This window comes from Nanorana parkeri, unplaced genomic scaffold (genome assembly GCF_000935625.1).
Source record: "Nanorana parkeri isolate BGI_ZX_2015 unplaced genomic scaffold, ASM93562v1 scaffold18, whole genome shotgun sequence".
Classification (NCBI taxonomy): domain Eukaryota; kingdom Metazoa; phylum Chordata; class Amphibia; order Anura; family Dicroglossidae; genus Nanorana; species Nanorana parkeri.
Window position 1 is genome coordinate 2,872,357 of NW_017306286.1, and position 23,137 is coordinate 2,895,493.

The 23,137-nt window shown below is 39.6% G+C and overlaps 2 protein-coding genes across 2 annotated transcripts in view; one reads left to right on the top strand and one right to left on the bottom strand.

The window, feature by feature from the left end:
- SGSM1 (small G protein signaling modulator 1) overlaps window positions 1-11,451 on the top strand; it is a 136,814-nt gene extending 125,363 nt beyond the window's left edge. Inside the window, exons 22-25 of the mRNA XM_018560993.1 lie at window positions 833-942; window positions 3,230-3,326; window positions 5,121-5,288; window positions 11,075-11,451. Coding sequence (XP_018416495.1) covers window positions 833-942; window positions 3,230-3,326; window positions 5,121-5,288; window positions 11,075-11,163 — 464 coding nt within the window. The 3' untranslated portion in view covers window positions 11,164-11,451. The remainder of the gene's footprint in view (window positions 1-832; window positions 943-3,229; window positions 3,327-5,120; window positions 5,289-11,074) is intronic.
- Window positions 11,452-21,802: 10,351 nt separating this feature from the next.
- The window catches only part of TMEM211 (transmembrane protein 211), a 27,315-nt gene continuing 25,980 nt past the window's right edge, over window positions 21,803-23,137 (bottom strand). Inside the window, exons 3-4 of the mRNA XM_018560472.1 lie at window positions 22,605-22,743; window positions 21,803-22,062 (exon numbers count right to left, since the gene is read on the bottom strand). Coding sequence (XP_018415974.1) covers window positions 21,803-22,062; window positions 22,605-22,743 — 399 coding nt within the window. The remainder of the gene's footprint in view (window positions 22,063-22,604; window positions 22,744-23,137) is intronic.

Below are 23,137 nucleotides of genomic sequence, written 5' to 3' on the forward strand. Positions count from 1 at the left end.
CCCCCACCCCCACCAATGTTAGTGTAAGGACATACCTTGAATGATGCCTCTTAATCCGCTCATCTTCTTCTTTACTGTCCTTTTCGGCTGTCCCTCCAGCGCTGGTGCGGGTCTCCTATCCAGCACTAACTCCTCTGTCCTCCTCTTCTCTCATGTCCCACGGTGTCTGTGCGGGTGCACGCTGCTCCATATTCTTACCTTGTGTCTCTCCTCGTCTCCCAGCCGAACATCTGAACTGCGCATGTGCCCGCTCCAAGATCCTTTGCGGCCTGCCCCAGACTCTTCAGATGTTCGGACGGGAATACGCGGTGAAGACACAGGTAAGTTTAAACCTGCTTCAAAAGGTTTGTTTGTTTTTTTAGTGTTTTTACAGCTCCCGGTATACTGAGACCACCGCAGCCGGGACGGATCCTGACATTACTGTCGAGATCCACCCAGCTGAGTGAGTGACAGCGGGCTCTGCCTATCTAGAGGCAGAGCCAGCTGTACCCGCCCCTCCGCCATCCGTTCCTCCAGTCAGCGCTGGAGGATCGGAGCGGGAAGGGGGACAGTCACTGACAGTCACGGCTCCCTGCATGGAGATGATCAAGAAGTGAGCGAGCGACGGTATGTGTTCGCTCACTTCCTATCTCTTCAATTTATAACCAGGTAGGCTCTCACTTTACATAGTAGTTGGTAAATCTAAAGGAAAACACACAATCAGGTTGTAATGTGTGTTGCCAGTGGCAAGTTCTTGTGCAGGATATTATGTATGTAATGCGCAGATTGAGAAATGCTGACACACTGTAACTGTTACTGTTCACTATACCTGTCATGATTCACTGTTTCACAGAGGCCTTGGCCTTCAGCTGTTTCACTGAGCTCATGAAAAGGATGAACCAGAATTTTCCTCATGGTGGTGCCATGGATACACACTTTGCCAATATGAGATCTTTAATCCAGGTAAGTTTAGTATGTTGTGTTAAACATTCAAAGACCAAAAAAAAATGTAGATTTTGACAGACAGAAACAAAGGCAGAATTTTTAAACGGATGTTCTTACACTACTTTTATCCTGCACATTTGCAATAGACAGTATATACCCTACATTTCTGTATACCGGAGTTGCAGTTTTCAAATATGTTTTTGTTTTAACTAGTATAAAATAGCCAAACTTAATTTCCTATAGTGATGGTTTACTCCTTGTCTACTGAGCTGCGTTTTTTTTCTGCACACCACCGCACATGTATGGTATGAACAGGCTGCAGGAAAACAATTGTTTCCTATATGCCGTGTTATCACCATACATATGTGGTGGGGTGCAGAAAAATCGGAGCTCAGTGGACACAATGTGAACAAGCCCCTTATGCACAGTATACGTACCCAAATTATTGTAGTATGTTTATTAATATTATGCCAATAATAATGAAAAATATTTTGGAACCATTTTGTCTGCTAATGCTGCAGATCTGTACCATTTTAATTTTAAACCTGTAATAGACATGATAGCCCAAGGTAAATGGGATCTGTTGTATTTCACCTGGTTAAGCCACACTATTGTAATCGAGATGAACATACTGTCCACACCTTTATACTTTATGCAAATTCTCCTAATTCCTTTACTAAGTCCATTTAAAAAATATTCTGACTGCCTTCATTTAAAATGGAAAGAAACTATGTCCATAACCATCCAAATGCTAACTAGGCTCCAACCAGTGGGCAGATTGAGCATCTCCAACATATTATAAGACATTCATTCTTTCCAGGTTCTTAGACTGGCATTTCAGTTTTATCGATAAGAGATATCCATGGAATGTGTGTAAACACCTTTCCATATGTAATTTCCATGTAAACCTCATGTAGCATGATACCCCAGAATGAGTATAAGTTTATAAGCAACCCTCTTTGCACGGCTGCTGGCTCTCAATTCCGCCTGTCACTGACATTTTGGGTCCTTACTGATGATTAGAAACTAATGAGAGTGGTTCCTGATCATGTGTTCACTAGTCAGCTATAGGGCTGCAACTAATGATTATTTTCATAATCGATTAGTTCGCCGTTTTATTAATCGGAAAAAATAAATGAATAAATACCATCCTTAATTTAAAATAAAATACACAAATGCAGTGTTACAAACATAAAGTTTACTTCAGAATAAAACTGCATGCACATTTTTTTGCAATCGCACTGCACTGGAACACACGGCATTGCGGTACCGTGTGTTCCAGTGGGAGTGATCACACTGCGGGTGGGAGACGCATTTGATCTGCCATTGAAATAAATTATTTTTGATCCCACCTTTTATAAAAACAAAATGAAATAATTGTATTGTAAGCACATGGCGCTTGAATAGCTTCAGCCAGGGAATGACAGCTGCCAGTGGCAAGGTTTCTGCAGACAGCAGCTGAATGTAAACACAGCAGGTAGTGGGCTGGTGCAATAGCCAGCATGATATTGGCCATTTCAAATTGCAATAGCCAATAGCAGGCTGGCTATTGCACCCAGCCACTGCTTGCTGTGCCCTCCTCCCAGCGTGGAGGAGAGAGCTAGGGGATCCAACCAACTAATTGATAATGAGAATAGTTGACAACTATTCTTATTATCGATTTATCGATTAGTTGGTTGCAGCCTTAGTCAGCTACGAAAGCCTAATGGACAAAATCGAAATACAAAATAATGTAGAAGCCTTTTAACCTTCAGATAAACACTGCCACCTTTAAGATGCATTGCTATTAGTTTAGGGCCTGTGTTGACTGACATTTGTTTGCATCAGCCAGGTTTTGCAAAACCTTCTTAAAGCAGGTAAAATGCTAGCCAGAGGGAGATCAGCTACAGGGCACATGCACTTGTCAGTGAATTCTGAATGATCTTAATAAAAGTATTAAAAACTGAGTCCATCGACACAGGCCCTTATAATGTAATTGACACAGTTGGGGCACATATAACAATATAAACACAACAGAGGTTGTGAGTGTTAGAACCACTGTCAAGTTTTTAGCGGTCTTTGTGTTCCTGTTGGCATAATCCCCTTATAATGGTCTCCGATAAGAGAAATATAGAAAATTTCTACCTCTCTATCTATACCTAAAAAACAAACCCAACATAAACATTTATTGTAAAACCCATTAATAGAAACCTGCTCTTAGGGATATGGGTGCACCTTTAGCACTGTGGCGGTGCGATAACATTATTGTGCAAATGATAGATTTTATGTACCACTATCTTCTCTTTCTTACATGTCTCCTCTCTAGATTCTGGATTCTGAGCTTTTTGAGCTCATGCACCAAAATGGTGATTACACACACTTCTACTTCTGTTACCGCTGGTTCCTTCTGGACTTCAAACGAGGTGAAGTATTACCAATAAATGAATGTTTATGGGATATCGTCACACTGTCACACATCCCTGAGTGAGGTTATAGACTGCCACTATGCCTGCCTGCCACTGCAAAACAGCTGGCTCTTAATTCTTCCATCTTCTATCCCACTGCAGTTTTCCCATTTTTGTTGGTGGAATAGTTTTCCCTCAGTCCATCCACTTTGGGTCTGTAAACCTAAAAATACACTAATGGCAGCATAGGGGGCAATTTAGCTTACATTGTGGTAGTGGTGGGGGCTCGGGGGGTAGCACAAGGCGCTTGGTCTAAGAAAACTGTATATTTGGCCTTGCACACTTCACAGCACCCCTTTAACTTACATTTCTGAGTTTCAAACAGGCTTCTAAGAAAAGTATTATTAAGCAATTGTTACATTAAATCTAAATTGTGATTTACATTTATTTCTTACATGTAAATTCAAATAAGAGTATAATTGCTCTTGTAATGTTAAAGAAGAAGTCCAGGTTTCTTTTTTTATTAACCCTTGAAGTGTGTCTACCCATGCACTGCAAAGTTTACTGCTCGTTTTTGTCTATGTTAAAAAAACAAAAGTTATACTTACCCAAAGCTCACGGCCGGCTTGTTCTTATCCCGATCCTTCCAGTGTCTCTCCCCCTCCTCTGCAGTGGTCTAAGGTCCCGTAAATCATAAATGGCTATGCACTGTGCATAGATGTGAGGATGCTGAGGAAGATTCCTCCAGATGCTGCTGTGGAGGAGGAGACGGCTGTAGAGAGCCATGTGACAGCTGGCTGGCTCAGAGCTTCGGGTGAGTATATCTCTGTTATTTTAGTTCCTAGACACAAACGAGCACTTAACCCTTGCAGTGTGGGGGTAGTTCCACTTCAAGAGTTAATAAAAAGTTCTTAGTTCTTCTTTAAAGCTGAACTAATAAAAAAAACACTAACCTTGCTGTGGGACTTCCCCCCATACACGCTGCAAGAATTAAATGCTTGTTAAGTCTAGGGGTGGAAGAATAAGCTGTAATACCTTATTCCCTCCTTCCCCAGCAGCCAGCACTTTCCACTTCTCCCTGAGGTTCCTCATGTAGAATGGAGGACTGCTAGTCCCTCATTGTACATCGTGTCCTCAGAGTGCACAGTGTGGTGGAAGCCTGCCGGTGTAAGAAGTAAGGTAAGTATTGCAGCCTATTCTCCTATCCCAAGACTCAATGAACATGTAACCCTTGCAGTGGGAAGGAGGGTGGGGGCAGTGCAAGGGTACAGTCATGCAGTTATCCAAAGAAACCAGACAGTTTTCAGAAGAAGTAAGACCTCTTTTGGATAGGCAACTGTTGATTTTGTGGGCCAGTTTGTGTAAATATGCTATGTGGGTTTTTACAAATGCTCACTGGTGTGAAGAAGGACTTGCTTTTGGCATTTCATTCAGGTAAAAATCAATCTGAATGAATTGCTGTTATAGAGGGAATTTGTATGACTTTATTTTCTTCTCAGATCATTAAATAGAAGAAAAAGAGAATTGTTGCTTCTAGCAATACAATAGACTGCAGACAATGGAATTGGAAACAAACATATAATTTACTAGTTGTTCTTCCTTGTCAACTCTAGCAGAGATTTATTTTATAATACCAAGTGATATATATTTCTTATTATACGGTATGCCTATATATATATGATGAGCCCTGTATGGCTGGGTAAACCATAAAGTACTGAGGGCAGGAAGAATGGAGCAATGTTTCATTCATCAATTTGCATATTGACTGTGATTGCCAGTGTTTGATGAGACTTATAACTTTTCATTTAACAGAACTGGTTTATGATGACGTGTTCTCTGTATGGGAAACCATCTGGGCCGCCAAGCAGGTGTCCTCTTCTCATTTTGTGCTCTTCATTGCTTTGGCTTTGGTAGAAGTGTATCGTGATATTATTCTGGAAAACAACATGGACTTTACGGATATAATAAAGTTCTTTAATGGTAAGCCAGTTCTCACAAACTATTCAATGTACAGTGTAGCTTTCTTTTCCCAAATGCCCCCATACAAATCATTTTAAGGGGAATAAGTGATGTTAATTACTGGCATCTTAATTCTTGACCATTTTGGCATAAGCAAACAAAAGGCATTTAGCCTCAGACGTGATGCCATCTAAATTCATTGAAGCTCTTCTAAGTAAGTGAAACAAAGAAAAGTGGAGTGACTGCCCATAACAACCAGATTTATTCCTAAATAAAGTAAAACAAGGAATCTTAAAGTTTGCTATGGCTAGCTGCTCCAGCTTTTTGTCAAATTAAATATATGCTTTTATAGTAGCATATCACACGTTTGTGAAAAGAGCTGGGAAATACAGCCCATTATGCTAGGGCTAAATGAACAATGAGAGATTTAGAGGGTTATTCACTAATGCGCCAAAGGATCTAGCCGCAGCTTCGGCTGATCCTTTGACTCACTTTGGCCGCTGGAGCCCTTCGGTTCACTTGAACCGAAGGGCTGCTGTACGGGCTATTCACAATAGCCCGTACAGCAGCCGAAGGCAGCTGACCGGCTCAGCCACAGCCAAAGCGGGGAGAACAGTCTGCCAAAACAGATTTCACCACCATCTAGTGGCATTGGACTCCCTATGTTATGGAGAAGGGGAGAGGTGTTCTGTATCCCCAAGGTTCTTCCTGTCCTAGGGTTATAATGCTGTTCCTCCATAGTGAGTGAGCATTGTCACACTAGGACAGAAAGTGTGTTAGAGGCAGAATCACCTAGGTGAAAATAAAGGGAAAAAAGCCTGTAGAAAAGAAAACTACAGCAGCCACCATATTCAAGGACTGGTAAACTGCAATATAACATATTATAGTGTATGTCCAGCAAAACTTTCTGTTCTAGTTTTGAATAGAGTGAGAAAGTATTAGATCCCCTTTTGGGCTTTTACTGCTGCTGTCCCAGAAACAGTGGTTTCACTAACCGCAACACAGCATGCAATAAAAATACTTTCTTTATTGGTCACTAGGGTATGATTGGGTTATATTGACATATTCAGATAGAATTCGACACTCGCAAACAAAAAAGCCATTGGCAAGCCAGGTAAAACCCCTCCCACCCCCGCCATGCCTCCGTTTTTTTGCTACTGTATTAGGAGGATGGACGACTTTTCTCTTTCAAGAACTGTTTTCCCCTTTTTTCTGTCCTTTGCTAGCTTTTTTGCCTTCCTCAAAAAAATATTTCTTCTATCAGAATCTCATCTACGTGCTGCTGAGCATAGCTCACTATGCAGCTATCCAGGTCAGTTAGTCACTGTAGTTGCACTTTGAAGGGTCGTACCAAAACCCCGCTGGACCAGAGATTGTGAGGCTATCCTGGAGTGAACAGTGGGCTCTGCCAGTAGTGCTATCCAGTCATTTTGTTATTGTGTTAGCAGCAGAGCGCTTTCCAGGTACTGAGCCATGGCACTGCCTTTGGTGTGCACAGTCTCTCTCGGCTCTTATTAGTATGCCACATGTAGCAGAACATTGGGAGCAACTACACTGGTATCTTTTTAGTTGCCATTATGACCCTATTCTGTTGGTCTCCCCTGAAAGGGTTGATGCACTAAGAAATGATTGCTGCATCATCAGCTAGAGAGTGGTGCGCATGCACTCCCTGCTCTGTTCCCTTTTTTCTTCAACATGAAATAGTTTAAATTCTGCCATTCCTCCTCTCTGCAAGAGACACATGGTCCATTCTGCTGCTGGTCCTTACTGCCATCTACAGTGACATGGCCTCCTCCAGCCATTAAAGCCCCTCTGTTTAAGCTGCTGGTTGTGAGTACACCAAGCTGGTGTTTGCTATTAAGATGTTCATGTTTAAGCAGAAATATATTAATAAAATAATTTTGTTGGACTTTTTCGGTACAAATACATACACTTTTGTCAAAAGTTTATTATCCCAATGTTTCAGTAAAGTTGAGTAAAACTATACATCTGTCATCATATACATTGTGTACATTACACATTTATATCAACACATAAAGCATATCAGAGATGACATTTATATTAATCAGCCACCTAAGTCTATCCTCAAAATGTGTCACTGACCACTCAAACCTTTTTCCTATATACAATATTTGTTTGTTATTTTTGTTCTTTCTTAATGGTTATTTGTGTATTAATGAGATGAGGATAATTCTCTCTATGTGTTTCACAGGGACTAAAGCCTGCTTCATCAGGAACTCTTTGAGGGTCCGTAATTGTGGTCTATAGATAGTTAACCTCAGAGACCAGTAAATTCTATAGCAGTACATTATTCATATCATTCATATTCAGTATATTACCGGGTTACAATATGCATATATGTATATGCATACAGAAATGACCTTTCTCCAAATGGGCCAAAGTAAACCGTCTTTATTTCCCCTACAACAAGTGAGCAAATGCTGAAACAACAAATAAAATATCTCATAAGTTCTCAGCTATTTACGGTCCTAAAAGCTTTATGTATACCCACTCCCACTGGCAGTGTTGTTATATTTCTTATGTTATCCACTGAACAGAATCCAACTTCAATGTATGGTTACTGATCCTCTCAGATCTTTGGTGGCAAGCAAGCCCCTTTTCTACTTGTAAATCAAACTATTGCAATGAAACAGGGTGTACGGGTAGCCACATCCTATGTTTTCTTAATGTGTTTGCATCATGACTTGCCTCATAGCCAACCCACAGCCGTAAGCAGCAGTAGTGGAGGAAAGGCCCAATCAGATCATGAAGGGGGATCAGAATGCAAGAGCCCTTTCCCCTTTCCTTATTTACTCTTCTTCTTCTGTGTGTGTTGATACACCTTTGTATTACTATTAATGTTTATACCTTCATGTACTATTTTTTCAGTTCTTATTGGATTACTTTATCTTAGTCTTTATTTACATCATCCGGTGTCTTTTATTTATTAGTCTTTATTTCTAGAGGTAAAAAAACCTAAGCTTATTATACATGAGTCAATAACAATTATTTTCTCCAATAATGTCTCAGCCTTGTGGTTATACTGTTAAGTGACACTTACAGAAAGGGCTTATAACTCAGTGTCTGATTATTCCCTAAGGGAGAAGTAGCCTGCATTAGATAAATCCAAACTGCTTTATGCTGTAATATAATTTTATCAAATATTCGCCCCTTTAGGGTCTTCATGTATCCTGTCCAGGGTTACAAATGAATTGCAAGAACTGTCGTAATTGTGTTTCAGACCTATATGTCTCCCTATTGTGTGGATAATCTCCTACTCTCTATCGCATACCTATGGTCATACACCAGGTTTACACCAGGCTCTCTGAAGCCCAGGCTCTCTGAAGCCCAGGGATCTGTCTTACTCTGCGGGGTTGATTTACTAAAGGCATACAGGCTGTTCACTTTGCAGGGGAAGTTTCCCCCGAGTTTAGTGAATGAGGTGATGCTTTGCTGACTTACATCAGCCATTCATGTGTAAGCAAAAATACTGTTTTTTAAAATTTTCCTTGCATATAATTAGGTAACTTTGCAAAGTACCACCACATTCTCCAAGCTAAGGGAAACCTTCCTTGTAATGTGCAAATTCCCTTGCAAAGTGAACAGTCTTTTTGCCTTTATGCAAAATCAACCCCTGTAATTCCCACACTTTTAAAAGCCCGGAAATCAACCTCCAGTAAGGTCTACCATTGCACATTAACAGTTTTCCTTGCTTGGTGCGAGGAAAAAAACTTTCACAAAATATTACATGGGACGAATGCTGACTTTTTTACAATCTGGTCTAGATCAGCATTTAGCCCTGAATACCATCCAGGGTCAAATCTCGGCCCTTGGGATCTTATTACAAAGATTGCTAGCCTCCCCTTCTTTGGTCAGAGCTTTTGTACAGAGTTTCCCTCATGTGGCTCATGTTCAACCTCATGTGATTCAGTGAAATCTAAATCATGTTTATTGGCTCTTCAAAGACCATTCTTTGAACCAGGGGCTGACTGGCAACTTTTAGCCCAGGGGGCAAGTACAACCCAGAGGCCCATGGTGCGGCAACTTGGCCCCCCTCCCGCTCTGCCTCTTCCCCGCATTCTCCCCGCCCGTCTGCCACTTTTGCCATCCTTGTAACAGTAGTGTGAATGTATTTATCGGTTTAGGAAATGTAAAGCACACTGGTAGTGTAGGGATGCCTCGTCAGGGCTGTGCGCGTGCATGACTGCTGAGACCCTGGTAGTTCTGCCACTAACTCAGAAATACATTGTGCAGCATTGCAGAATGGCATTGGCTATAGAGAACTACAATTCCAAGCAATACATTACACAACAATGCAGAATACCATCAGCTATAGCGGACTATAAATCCCAGCAATAATGACTACCAACAGCTATAGAGAACTACAATTCCCAGCAATACCATTATACAGCAATGCAGAACAGCATCAGCTATAGAGGACTACAAATCCCAGCAATACATTACACAGCGCAATGCAGAATAATATGAAGCGACATACTCTGTTGCTCTGGGTTCTCCGCCTGATTTCTAAAGGGTCTCAGGTGGGTTGTGCGGGCTCTCACCAGGGGTCCAGAGAGTTTCACGGGTGCGTGCAGCAGAGGTGGTTCCCTAATTAGGCTCTCAGGTGGCCAATGCGGACCGCCAGGTGGTCAGTGCGGGCTCTCTGCTCCAAAACAAAAGGCTCCAGTGATGGACTACTAGTTTGTATTGAGATTGTAGTCCATCACAGGAGCAAGCTTGAAGCGGTGGAAATAAGAAAAAAAAAGTGTGGTGTGCAATATAATGAAATGGAAAGTGTAAAATTATACAGCACAATGCAGAATACCACCAGCTATGGAGGACTACAAAACCCAGCAATGCATTATACAGCGCAATGCGGAATTCCACCAGCTGTAATGTATTATTGCTGGGATTTGTGGTCCTCTATAGCTGGTGGTATTCTGCATTTTTCTGTATTGGGGACTACAAATCCCCGCAATAATAAATTATACAGCACAATGCAGAATACCATGAGCTATAGAGGACTACAAGTCCCAGCAATAGTATGTTATAGCTGATGGAATTCCGCATTGCGCTGTATAATGTATTATTGCTGGGGTTTGTAGTCCCCTATACAGCGCAATGCAGAATACCACCTGCTATAGAGGAGTACAACATACCCCAGCAATACATTATACATGCAGTGTATAATGTATTGCTAGGATTTGTAGTCCTCTATAGCTGATGGTATAATATACAGTACAGCGCAATATACCGTCAGCTATAGAGGACTAAAAATCCCACCATCCCAGCAATACATTATAGAGCACCATGTGTGGGAAAGTGCAGGCTTACCTGAGCAGTCTTCCAGCAACTTGTTTCTGAGATCGGGCCTGTCTGTCGGTGGCTGTCATCCCCTCACACCTGCTCCTCCTTACTTCTTCTCCCCGCGTCCCTGTGCCGATCGTGGATGTGGGATTTAAAGGTAAGGGATTATTTTAGAAGACAGGTTAAGTATTTCGGTAGGGGAAGGTTAGGTTGTGCTTTATTGTTAAGGATATTGTTTATATTATGAACACTTATTGAAGGATTTTTCTAATATTATTTTTAAGATCTCCAGAACTATATGACACTACATGTTTTATCAGTTGTTAACGTCACTGCCTAAATCCCTTGAAATGTAATTAGTAAGGGAAGTGAGGTTCATTGAACTCTACTTTGTTTACTGGTAATATGAATCTTAATTCCTTGCTTTGGATTTGTTTGTTTTTTTGTTTTTCTAATGTGTCATATTAGTACTGCATGTCTTCTCTTTTTCTACACTTTAGAAATGGCAGAGAGGCACAACATAAAACAAATCCTGAAGCTTGCCCGGGATCTGGTGTACAAGGTACAGACCCTGATCGAGAACAAGTAAATGGACACCATAGGAAGAAGCACAGCCACATCAACCACACCAGAAAACTTCCAACCCCACGGAGCCCTGGAAATATTTTCTCAGCAATGCAATCAGGTCTCAACAAAAGCTAAAGGGTTGTAAAATATCTAATCAGCCAGTTTATTTACTTAAGTAAGTGCCAGAAACTGAAGCCAGTTTTAGTAGCAGAGGAAACTACAAGAATGAATTTCCCATATTTTTCTTTGTTTAACTTTTGTTTTCCATTTGACCTTGTGAGTTTATTGTTAGACCAAAGACCTCAACACACAATTGCTCCTCTTGCTGATTTCAGATTCTGTCTGCAAAAGTCCTTCCTACAGGTTACTGGTGATGCACAGCACAGAGAACATAAGGAGGGATTGACAATGGCCATAGTTAGAAAACATTAGCACAAATAGAGCACTCTGCCATATTATTTCTTTGTAATGACCAGCTGCTAATTTCTGTACCTTAATGCCCACAAGGGTACCTCATGTTGTTCTTTTGGGGGGCCAACGTACATATTCAGATATTTGTCTTCTTAATATTCCTAGCTGGCTACACAGCTTTATCACTGCAGGGAAGCTTTATAGGCACAATCAAAGGTTTAAATGTGGAAAATATATATTGAAAATATCTATTTTGTTTAAATGTTTGTTTTACATTTATTTATTGTGATATAGATGAATACAGTATAAGGATGACTGTGATTGTCACACTGAAAGTAGAGAAGTTAGTTGTAATATGCTTATTGATTCATGCAGAGCTGAAAACTTATACACCAACACTCTGCAGATCTCAGCTGTGAAATAACCTTTTCCAGTATTTTTTGTTCTTACGTGCAGGGCAGTGAGAAGGGAGTAGTTATGTCACAATACAAGAGTGTAGCATTGTTCACTTTTGCAAGGAACCGAGTAAACTTGACCTTTTCCCTCCTTTTCCTGTTTATGTCAGATGAAGCCTGCTATAACAAAAGCAAGAATATTTTAAATTGGCTTTCCATCAAAAGCTTACATTGTAATGTTCTGCAGTCATTTTCAATAGTCAGTCCACAAAAACTATTTTTTCACTGTTGGGTCAGTACTAGCAGCTTGAATTAGCCACCATTTCTTTGGTTTAAGATCTCTGTAGCTGAGGTTTCCAGGTTAGAGTCTTAGAAATGTTAAGAACCTCTGCTATAAATCACAATGGTTACTGAGAGCAAATCTTTTGGGGTAACCATATCTTCAGAACACTGGCTGGCACTATGGCCTTTGTTTACCCAGCATTGCATTTGAGACTCATTCCAGGTATTAAACAGTAATGCTCCTAATAAAAATAGATTTTGTTTGGTGGAGAAAACCCCTTTCTTCTGACTCCCTGCAGTAGAGCCATTGTTACCTGTCCAGTATATGTGTTCATATAAATTATGAATCACTTAGCAAGTCTTGCTGCCTCTGTCTACAGAATTGATAGTCATGGCTTGGGACCAATGGAACATAACATTCACTCAAAGCTTGTATTTATGAAGTCTGTTTCATAGTGTAATGCTGCTACTCACATTATACATTTCAAGCCAAATACACTGCTTGAAGGCCATGTCAGATGAGAGCTTTCCTGACAGTTATTTTTCAACTGAGAATCACCTCAATAAAATGTCCACATTGAACTGATATTCCCTGTATTAACTCGGTGTGGAAGACAAAGGGAAACAATGAGCATGCTCTTGTCTGTCAGGATGGCAGCCATTAACTCTCAGTAAGAAAGACCCCGAGTGGCATGGCTCTCACTCTTCCGCATTTTACATGCAAGAGCGTGCAAAATTTTATTATTAAAATAGTGAGTGCAAGTGCTCTATTTTATTGTAGAAATAAACACAATGTATACATGCCAGCGCCTATAACCACAATCTACTCCTCACGAGAAAAGCATTTTTAGAGCTGCTTACCTCATTTCATTGGAGACAAATTAACTTAGGAAATGATAAAAATTGAGACTTGTAAAAGTGACTCTCTACAAACCTGCTTACTTTGCCTTCAAAACTCATTTAGAAAGCATAATATTTACCAAATGGTCTTTCTTGTCATCCCTGAGGATTTAAGAACCGGAGTAAACTTGATATAAAAATTACTATCCTAAATAATTAGTATCCTTTTTTTTTTGGTGTTGTTGGCAAGTGGTGTAGATGCGTTAACAAATTCTCATTTTTTTATGAATACCTTTTAAGAAGTATGATATTTGGGGATATGGCTTCAGCAGCTTAGCATATCCAGTGTTAAAACGGCTCTATAACTCTATCATCATATAATAGCTAATTATCTTTGCTGTTTTTGCAAGTACATATGTGTCCTCAGATATCAGTGTTTTGAATAACTTATAATAAGGGTAAAGAGTATTTATTTATTTATTAACTTTACATTTCTGTGTGTCCTTGTTACAGTTAGTGTGTGTGAATCATTTTATCAGTAAAGATATCTCTTAAATGTTGCAGACATATCTTGTATATGTGTTCAGAAGAGTCTGTTTGTGTGAAGAGATGAAAACACATGAAAACAAGGGTGATGTTATTTTTCCAGCTTTCTATGAATGGTATGGATCACAAAGCATATACTCAGTGTATTGCCTTTTATCCATATGTTATCTGCGTAAATGTTTATTTTGTTGCTTCTCCACTATCAGGTTATCACAGATATGTTTATCACGTTCATCTAAAAGTCGATTGAGCTGTCTATGGGATGCTACTGTTCCCCTGTATTAGGGCAAAGTTAAGTCACGGCAGTGCATATGTATTCATAGGATACAAGAATATAGGCTCAATTCACAAAGCTTTAACACCTGCCTAAGGCACTCTGGTTTAAGCCAAGTGACACTGAATATAACTGAAAATAATTGTCACTTCCCTTAAATAAGGATGCTTATCCTGGTGTGCTGTGTGAATTTAGCCTATATATGTGTATATTAGCATTATGCTGCAGGGATGATTTTTTTTGGCTCGCATGGAAGAGAAACATAGAACCCCCACTAACAACCAGTAACAGATTTTTCTGGCAGTTACTGTATCTTATTACCTGGGTTGCACAGACCAGACAAATCATAACCAATATTTGCAGTTGATGCCTATCATCCGTGTATGGTCATTTACTAAAAGGCCTATGTTAGTAGTGATAGTTCTAAGTAGTGTAAAAGCCATAATAAATAAAAGAAAGGAGATCTTTAGAAAGCTTAAACCTTATCTGATGTCCTCTTATCTCTATGACAAGCTTAAAGTGAACCAGTATTATGTGTGTGTGTGCGTGTGCGTGTGTGGCCACATTCACACCTGGCTGTTCTGTTGCTGTTTCTTTTCTTTAGAAAGCAGCCACAGGTTGAATAGGAGAGCATGTCCCCTGCCAAAAGCTGCAGTGTATGACCCTTGCTCTCTGTGTGGAAGCAGTGGTCTCATTGCAGAGAGCTCTGGCTGTGACTCAGCAGGGGGCATATAGGACTCTGTGACTGCTTTCTAAAGAAAACACATGCTGCACACCTTTTGCTATGATGTGCCTGGTATGTATTTATAGAAGGTTGAATTAGGATTTAACTCTAAACCACCAAACTTTAATCACTCAATATAAGGAAAACTGAGCACAGCATGTTTTGTGCCATCTGTGACATTAGGCTCCATCATATCAAGGTTAATAATTCAATACATTTTTCCTTTTAGGGCACAATGACAGATGGAGTAAATTAACTGCCATCTAAAAATTATCTTTAGCACCACCAAGAATATCGCTTCCCATCTGTAGTAAAATGCAGTTTAATTGTACAGAAAATATCCCCCCTTTTACAGATGAAATATACTATGTGGATTTGAATCAGTTACTGAATATGTGGTCCATCTGTTCCTACAGCTTTTGACCCTGTAGAATGATTAGTTCATTAATGAGATATGTTTAATTTATCACATCATTCAAGTGCAAAGGAATAATACACAGGCATATCCCTCTGAGTAAAGCCAAATATTGCCATGATTTTGTTCGGTATGTGCTTTTTTATGAGTCATTGCCACCATTTGTTGACCCACTTATTCATTCATCTGATCAGATTTAGGGATTCCTGTTCGTTAAGGTGATTGAACTCGAAACTTTAAATGCCCCTGATCAGCTGGCCATACACCTATAGATTATCTGCAGATTTTCTATGGCCAGATGGAAAAAGTGCAACAGATTCCTCCATCTACGCTAAACTGTGTGGATGAAGGAATCTCCCACTGGGCCAAGCTCCAGTATCTTGCTAGTCAGCCCTGCTGGCTCTCAAAACACCTGAACAATCTGATTGGATGTAGGCATTGTTCAGGTATTATGAGAGCCAGTGGGGCCGACTAGCAAGATACTGAATCTTGGCCCAGTGGGAGATTCCTTCATCCACACAGTTTAGCGCAGATGGAGGAATGTGTTGCACTTTTTCAATCTGACCCTAGAAAATCTGCAGATAATCTATAGGTGTATGACCAGCTTTAGAAAGAATAGTTCTCTGTGAGTGGTATTATACCTGGGGAGGTGCACTTGCTGAGATTATAAAGAAGTGGAGCCACTATTTCAGGTCCGCCTGTTAGTAAATATTCATTTTCAGTGGAAAATCCTTTTAATTCAAACTGATACCTTAACACAGTTTGAGTGAAAACTGTTGTTCATCTGCACCCTAAATAAAATTATCAACAGTTTATGTGGAACTATTTGAAACATTTTCACAGAATATTGTTTAGTAAACCTGCATTTGTATACCACATCAGAAGGTTATAAAATGGCACCCCGTTTATAAACACAGGAGAACAGAAAGATCATCTAATGCATAGTTGCTGCCCCTAGTAACCAATTGGATTCCCTGTCAGATCCTGGAGAATAAAAGATTAAATGACTGGTCACTATATACATTATCAGACTGATCAATAGGTTATAAGATAGGACCGGTAGGAGAAAAAAAAGAATTTAAAGCAGGTGCTACCCATAGTAACTAATCAGTAACTAAACTCCCTGTCTATTTTCCTGGAGAATAAAAGATTCAAGATGACTGGTAACTATATATTAAACACATTGTCAGATATTTGAAACAGGTCCAGTTATCCTCCGACTTTCTTTTCTCCATTTCCTATGAACATGCCCTTTACTGTCTTATGATATCCTTAAGAGGGGAATGGCTTATTAGTATGGATTATAGTTACAGATATCACCATGACTGCTCCCAACCACCTTCAAATCTTTTGACTTTCAGATACCACAGTACAGTTTTTCCAGTTCACTTTATGTTGAGTTACTCATTAACGGCACATTGTGGTGTTACTAAGCACAGAATGTGGAATGAATCATACAGGTATTTATTCATAGTCCTGACTCACCATGAGATGCTATGTAATCTAGTTAACCCCAGCATCAACTCACAGAAAACACTTAACATTGGAGATTACAAGATATAACTTAATACAAGCGATTTCTTTCATTTTAATTGTGGTATGGTTGTCATAATGCAGAAGTCATATGCTATTTCACCTTTGCCTATTTCTGCAACCACTTCAAAGTCACTGTTTCCTTTACAACACCAACTACACCTGGTCAGAAGATGTTGCAAACAGACAGTATTTTGCTGTAACAAATCTACTTGGGGAATTTATCAAAAACTGGAGCAGAAAAATCTGGAGCAGCTGTGCATGGCAATCAATCAACATCTCTCTTCAGTTTATTCAGTTAAGATTTGAAAATGAAAGCGAAATGCTGATTGGTTGCCATGCACAGCTGCTCCAGATTTTGTCTGCTCCAATTTTGATAAATTCCCCCCACTATATCTCTATACATGCAGAGATGCAACAAAATAAATATGGTATATTTTTTGGCATTATTTATGTGAAACATTTCAAACTAGTAATGATTATGTTTTTTTATAAAGTGCAATTCTTTACAGAGTGTTCATAATCTCATATGAAAATGTGCCACCATTTGTTGAGTTCTGCTTTACGCAAGACCAAAACAGCATTCTAGAGTTTTCCAATGATCATTTCTTAGTTCTACCACATCTACTGTGAAATGCATCAGCACTATCTATGCCTACCACTAGAAACAGTATATATCTACAGCTACACACAACACATGTATGCTTTCGGTGTTTAGGGCTTGTTTACACCATAGACAGTGCGTTCCAGAGCGGCTGCATCCCGGCCAGCTTCCTGTGTGGTGGCACATTGAAGTGAATGGCAGCACAGCAAAGCCCCCCAACCGCAGTGCGATTGTCCACACCAGAGCGCGTGGCAAAACAGTGCCTGTGCTCCAGTCCAGTGCGATCTGAAAAAATGCTGCAAGCACTATTTTTTCAGATCGCACTGGACCAGAATGCAGGCTTTGTTTTGCCACGTATTCTGGTGCGGCCGATCGCACTGCAGGCAGTGGGTGTGGCTGCGGTGCCATTGACTTCAATGCACCATCACACCCCCTCCCGCCCCTAAAAGGAGGAAGCTGGCTAGGTTGCGATAGAGTGTGATCCAGCAGCTGACCCCTCTGTAATGCACTGTTTATGGTGTAAACAAGCCCTTAGACTGAGTGCCAAAAAAACTGAGGCCAAAGTGCTTCCCACCATGAGCTGTGAACTACATCAGCACCATATGTTGCAGATCCTGACCATTTTGTGCCCAAATTTGCATCACCCAAGGCTACCACCTCTTCTGCCTAGCTATTGGCCCAATTCTGGCTGTCTGTTATCCTGACTCACTGTTTTGTTACTGCATGAGACACTGACACAGAACACATATGCAAGCCAGGGAGGGCAGAGAAAGTCATAAATCCTTATCTCTATCCTTGTGGGTCAGTACTCAAAAAATTAAAGTAGGAAGGGGACATGATACACAGGGAACAACCATATACAGAAGGAAGGTTCAGCAATGGCAGCATCAAAGGGTCACTGAGAGTCATGAAACTGTTGTCATATTTCTATCACTGCACAAAAAAAAAAATAATGCAGCAGGGGCACATTTTAAAAAATTTGAAATGTGAAAAGCAGAATATACTGAACCCATGATAATGGCATCTAAAATGAACTTGATCATTACAGATTCATTATGTTAAAGTTGCGGCACAACTGCAGAGAGTAATTATATGTATTGAGTCTTCCTACCTGGACATCCTCCATCTTGATGGCTCTCCTACCCCTCATTCCCCTGCAGCTATAACATGCATAACATTGTCATTAAATAACGAACTGACAGATATCTATGAACTGAATATGCATAGTAATTCTATCAATACTTAATTGCCAAATTCTATTACTGTCTCTAGAAACAAGTACGAAGGAAGCCTTTGTGGTGATGGGCCCCATAGCAATCACTTGGCCTGCTATGGCTAAAGTACCACCCATCCTTCTCATTTTTACTTTCTCTCTAGTTCATAGCACAACTTCTTATAAAATGTCAAGGATATCAGAAAGAAACCCTGAAACGTTCATTATATCAGTTACATAAGTTATATAAGTAACAAGTATATGTATTTTATTAAATAAACTTCTTCTAGCAGTAGAGTGTTCTTTAGTGTTAGCCATGAGTAGGAGTAGAAAAGTAAAAACAATACCTTTCGTTTCACACGACTTTCATCCAGAATTCATACATTTTTCTCATTGAATTCCATTCGAAAATGTGTGAATACTGGGTGAAAAAAGAATAAATAGACCCTTCAGTGTTTTCAGAAGCTTGCACCTCAAAATATAGAAAGGTATCACCTACCTTTTTTACTTTGCCATAAATTAGTTTTTTCCGCAATTTCAGCTTAGCTTTGCCATGTGTTATTTCTTGGTGTTATGTGGTGACTCTGGCCTTTTATAAAGTGCTGATTTGGTCTTGTAATTATACATACTGTGTGTGTGAGAATTAGTGTATGTCATATTCATGCATTTGTATATATACTATTTACACCAAACATATCATTTGTAACCAGTATGTTTTGCTAAAATGAGCATGAAAAAAAAAGTCCGTTCCTAATGGTAAGTCAAAGTGCAAAACATATTAGGTAACAATGGTATATTCTTGTATTTATTTGTTTGCTTTTTTCTGTGTCTTACTGTAGTTATATTGTCAGTCTCAGAACTCAGCAATGGTACACAGTTTTATATGATTTTATTCAAATTTTATTTTTATTATGTAAATTTCTCTGTACCGAGAGGCAAACAAAAATATATTATATATGGTATATGTATTTTCAAACAATAAAACTCCTTGTTGTTACTAAAACATCCATATGAGTGTTGGTTATATATGTAATACAACACATTCTCTACATATGCTCACTTTGAGGATATGCCTAAACTGTCATCTTTAATTATTTTGTATTCTGCATATTAAACTAGTTGCAAGCAAAGCATTGGTGAGCCAGCAGTGAGCCATTTTAAGCTATTTAAAGTAAATCTCCTGTCTACGATTGCTATTAAGTGCTTTACACCCCTAAAGACTTGCCACATTCTCCTGTTTTAATAATGTAATGCAAAGAACACCAATGTGCTGTACAATAAAGAATATAGAGTTCAGATTTGATACATCCAAGGTGAAGGTAATTACCACTGATCCTATATTTATATGGTTTCTACTGGCTATTGCGGCTACAAGCATAGATGTTTGCCAGCAGAAGCCCCATTGTGTGTCAACCAAAAATTGATTTTATAGTAATACCTACATATGCATTTAATTAGAACACCAGTATATGAATATTATGTTCCAGAAACACTCCATCCCCACAAAAATCCACTTCAGGCAACCAAGCCTTTGAAAAAAACTTCAGTGTGTCAAATCTTTTATCTAAAGGAAGTGCTTTAGAAAACCACCACAACACCCTAAGAGGGTAACTTGCTATCATGAATGGTTCTTAAAGATATGAATGTTAGCAAAGCAGGGCCTTATTTGATGACAGTTATAGATTATATACTTTACTAACCTTCATATCTATGTTGAAGTGCATGACCAACTGTGATTTGCTCTTAAAGAAGTAGCGTGGCCAGGCTATGGGCATTCAAATATTTACATATTCCTGACAAAAAATCTTTCACTGACCTCTATAGTTTCAGGCATCCTCAAATTTACAGCAGAAAGGACTTTTACTTTCTTTTCCGAAGCCTCCCAGCCTTCTAATCACAAAGCAGGTGCACTAGAAGGGGGGCAGACACCCAACTTTTTTTATGAACGTTGAGGGAAAAACTGCTCCACAGCTCCAAGTTGGGGCCTATTTTAAAGTCTACATACTGTTTGTTAAGAACATTCAAATACTTGAATTCCCAAGCCCGATCATAGTTCTACTTTAAGGAGTTGTGGTGGGTCTTTATTTGTCTGAGTACTTTCTTTGATAGAACATTTGTTGCTTTGTGATGGTGTGTGTGGATATATTGGTGGATTGCTGCTAGACTACTATTTGATGAAGGATAGATTTTTGCATTTACAGATTAGGACATTTTTGTTTCCATTATTGATGAAGGTTTTCTTCAAAGTTAGCACACAAATTATCTGGTGCATTCACTTGCCTATGCATTGTACAGCATTGGTATCTGCGTTGTGTTCTAAATAACCCTGAATCATACACTTTTTACACCTCATAGTTTATGTGATGCTTCAAAATATGGTTAGTTAGTTAATGATATGTCCTTGCTTTAGAGAAAACCTATGGGTACCTCAAAGGGCATAAACCAAGTACAGCAGGTGCTAGCTGAGAGCATTTATTGTCCACGCATAATAATAACAATGCCCCCTCTGGTGTCACTTGACAACCAGCTGTTGGTTGTGGCCCACGCATTACACTGTAGGCTGGGTGCAAGGGGCATGCGTTCATCCCACTACCAGGAAGTGGAGGAATCTAAGATAAAGCACTGGCTGGCGCTGCTATAAAACAAAATGTATGAGCTGACAGCGAATGTCATCTAAAATAGCAGCTCTTAGGGTTAATTGTGAGATATGTACATTATTGCTTTATGATAAACTCCCAGTCCAAAATGCAAAAGGCAAAAGAGTTCAGTACTGTTTGTACCTATGTCCTCTTAGTTTAACTGACAGGTAACCAGATGAACATAGCTAGGTGTGGCTGCATTCCATCTAAACTGTGTATATGACACATAAAGGTGGTGTGTTTTACCTGTTCAGTAGAAACAAACAGAGGGAGGTAAAGCCTTGTACCACCTTATTACACACATTTACAAAGAACAAATTTGACATGGTTTGTATATTTATCTCATTTCTACATTTAACTTAAGGGCTATTTATTGTTCAAATTTTGTACATGGCATTATTAGATATTTGTACATTACATTATTTATGATTGCAGAGACATTCATGTTTATCCTTACTGGCTTAGTTTATTAGGCTACATTTATATTTATCACACAAAAATAGACATGGGTGTTCTTACCATGAAGACCTGAGAGGTCACAGTTTGAAAGACAAGTTGGGGAGCACAGATCTCAGGGTGGTCTTAAGGGTAATGCAAATGAAGCTACCTACAGATTAGGGGGCAATCAGATGTAAGGTCACAATCTAAAGACGATCCAACCATTGAAAGATCTTTTCAAAAATATGCATATCCAATGGGCCAAACGTGCGTGGAGGAGACCATTACTTGGCATCCACAGTGCTGGTTTATCTTAGAGGAAAACGATAGTGATCAGTAGGGCTGAGTTAGTGTCGGTGGTTCTCACAAGGGAGCATACGCTGAGTTAGCTTAGACCTCAATATCTTAGTCTTCATTTCATTTAAATTGTAACGACCAATGATGGGAAGGAAGCAGGAAAGCATTACTGTTATAATGGCCATCATGTATCCCCAGCCAAGGAAACAGCTTCCACTTTTGTAGGCATACGATGAGTTACAAATCTGATTTGCAAGTGGAGAACGAAGACTCAAAGGGAACAGTATAAGACCAAGGACAGTACCAGCAACTGCAAAAGGTAAACAAAGATAACATTGCATGTCAAACGAATCTAAGGTACATTTGCTTTATTCTACACCAACATGCAATCATTTCAAATACGCTCAACTTATGTCTGTTACTTTAATTAGCTGTGTTAACTATGTAAACATATAACCATAAATGTGTACATTGTGTATTAGGCAAAACGCTACTAGGTGACCTATAGGTGTCCAGGGGTTTTCCATCTAGTTCTGACTTCCTCCTGTATTAGGACAGGGTAGGTCCTTCCTTTATGCAGGATTATGAGGGATCCTCTTCATCCGTTGTTTACATTATTCAGCTGAGTAAAATCTGACCATTCAGATGTGAAAACATTCACAAAGTGATATTATATATGAATAGTTGCACTATAGTGCTAGGTGGCTGGTAGTGATGTATTGATCCCCCCAAAAAATAATTCCTGGTCAGTATTGTTTATTATAACTCTACCTTCTTCATGTCCTAAATAAAATAATAAATTACGATTGCTTTCCATACAATTTAAGTAAATCAATTGTTGGTGTTCAGTACCTGCAGTGAGCTGTGTGTATCTAGCTGGAGTACACACCCTTCTTTGACATATCCCTGCAGGTATGATAGTCCATGACAAAACAAGTAACGCTCCAAAACTCATCAGCAGCCAACCAGAAAAGAGTATCACAGCTGCAATCTAAAATAACAAGATGAACTGAATTACAAATGGGTTCTCACATTGAAAGAACATCAGAGACTATCATATGAAAACATCATTTTTTTTTATACTGAGGAAAAGTTTAAGTGTATGGTATTATACTGGAAAATGTATTAGGCTTTGCAGCTGACTGAATACTGACATAGCAGTTGGATGCGGAGGATTTGATCTGTCAATGGGGTCTATTCACAAAGCTGCCGAAGGATCTGGCCGTAGCTTCAGCCGATCCTTCGGCTAGCTTCGGCCCCAGGACACCTTCGGTTCACGAGAACCAAAGGGGTGCTGTATGGGCTATTCACAATAGCCCGTACAGCTCCCGATCACGGCCGAGCGGCTCAGTCGAGCCGATCGCATATGCCTCGGCTCGGCTGAG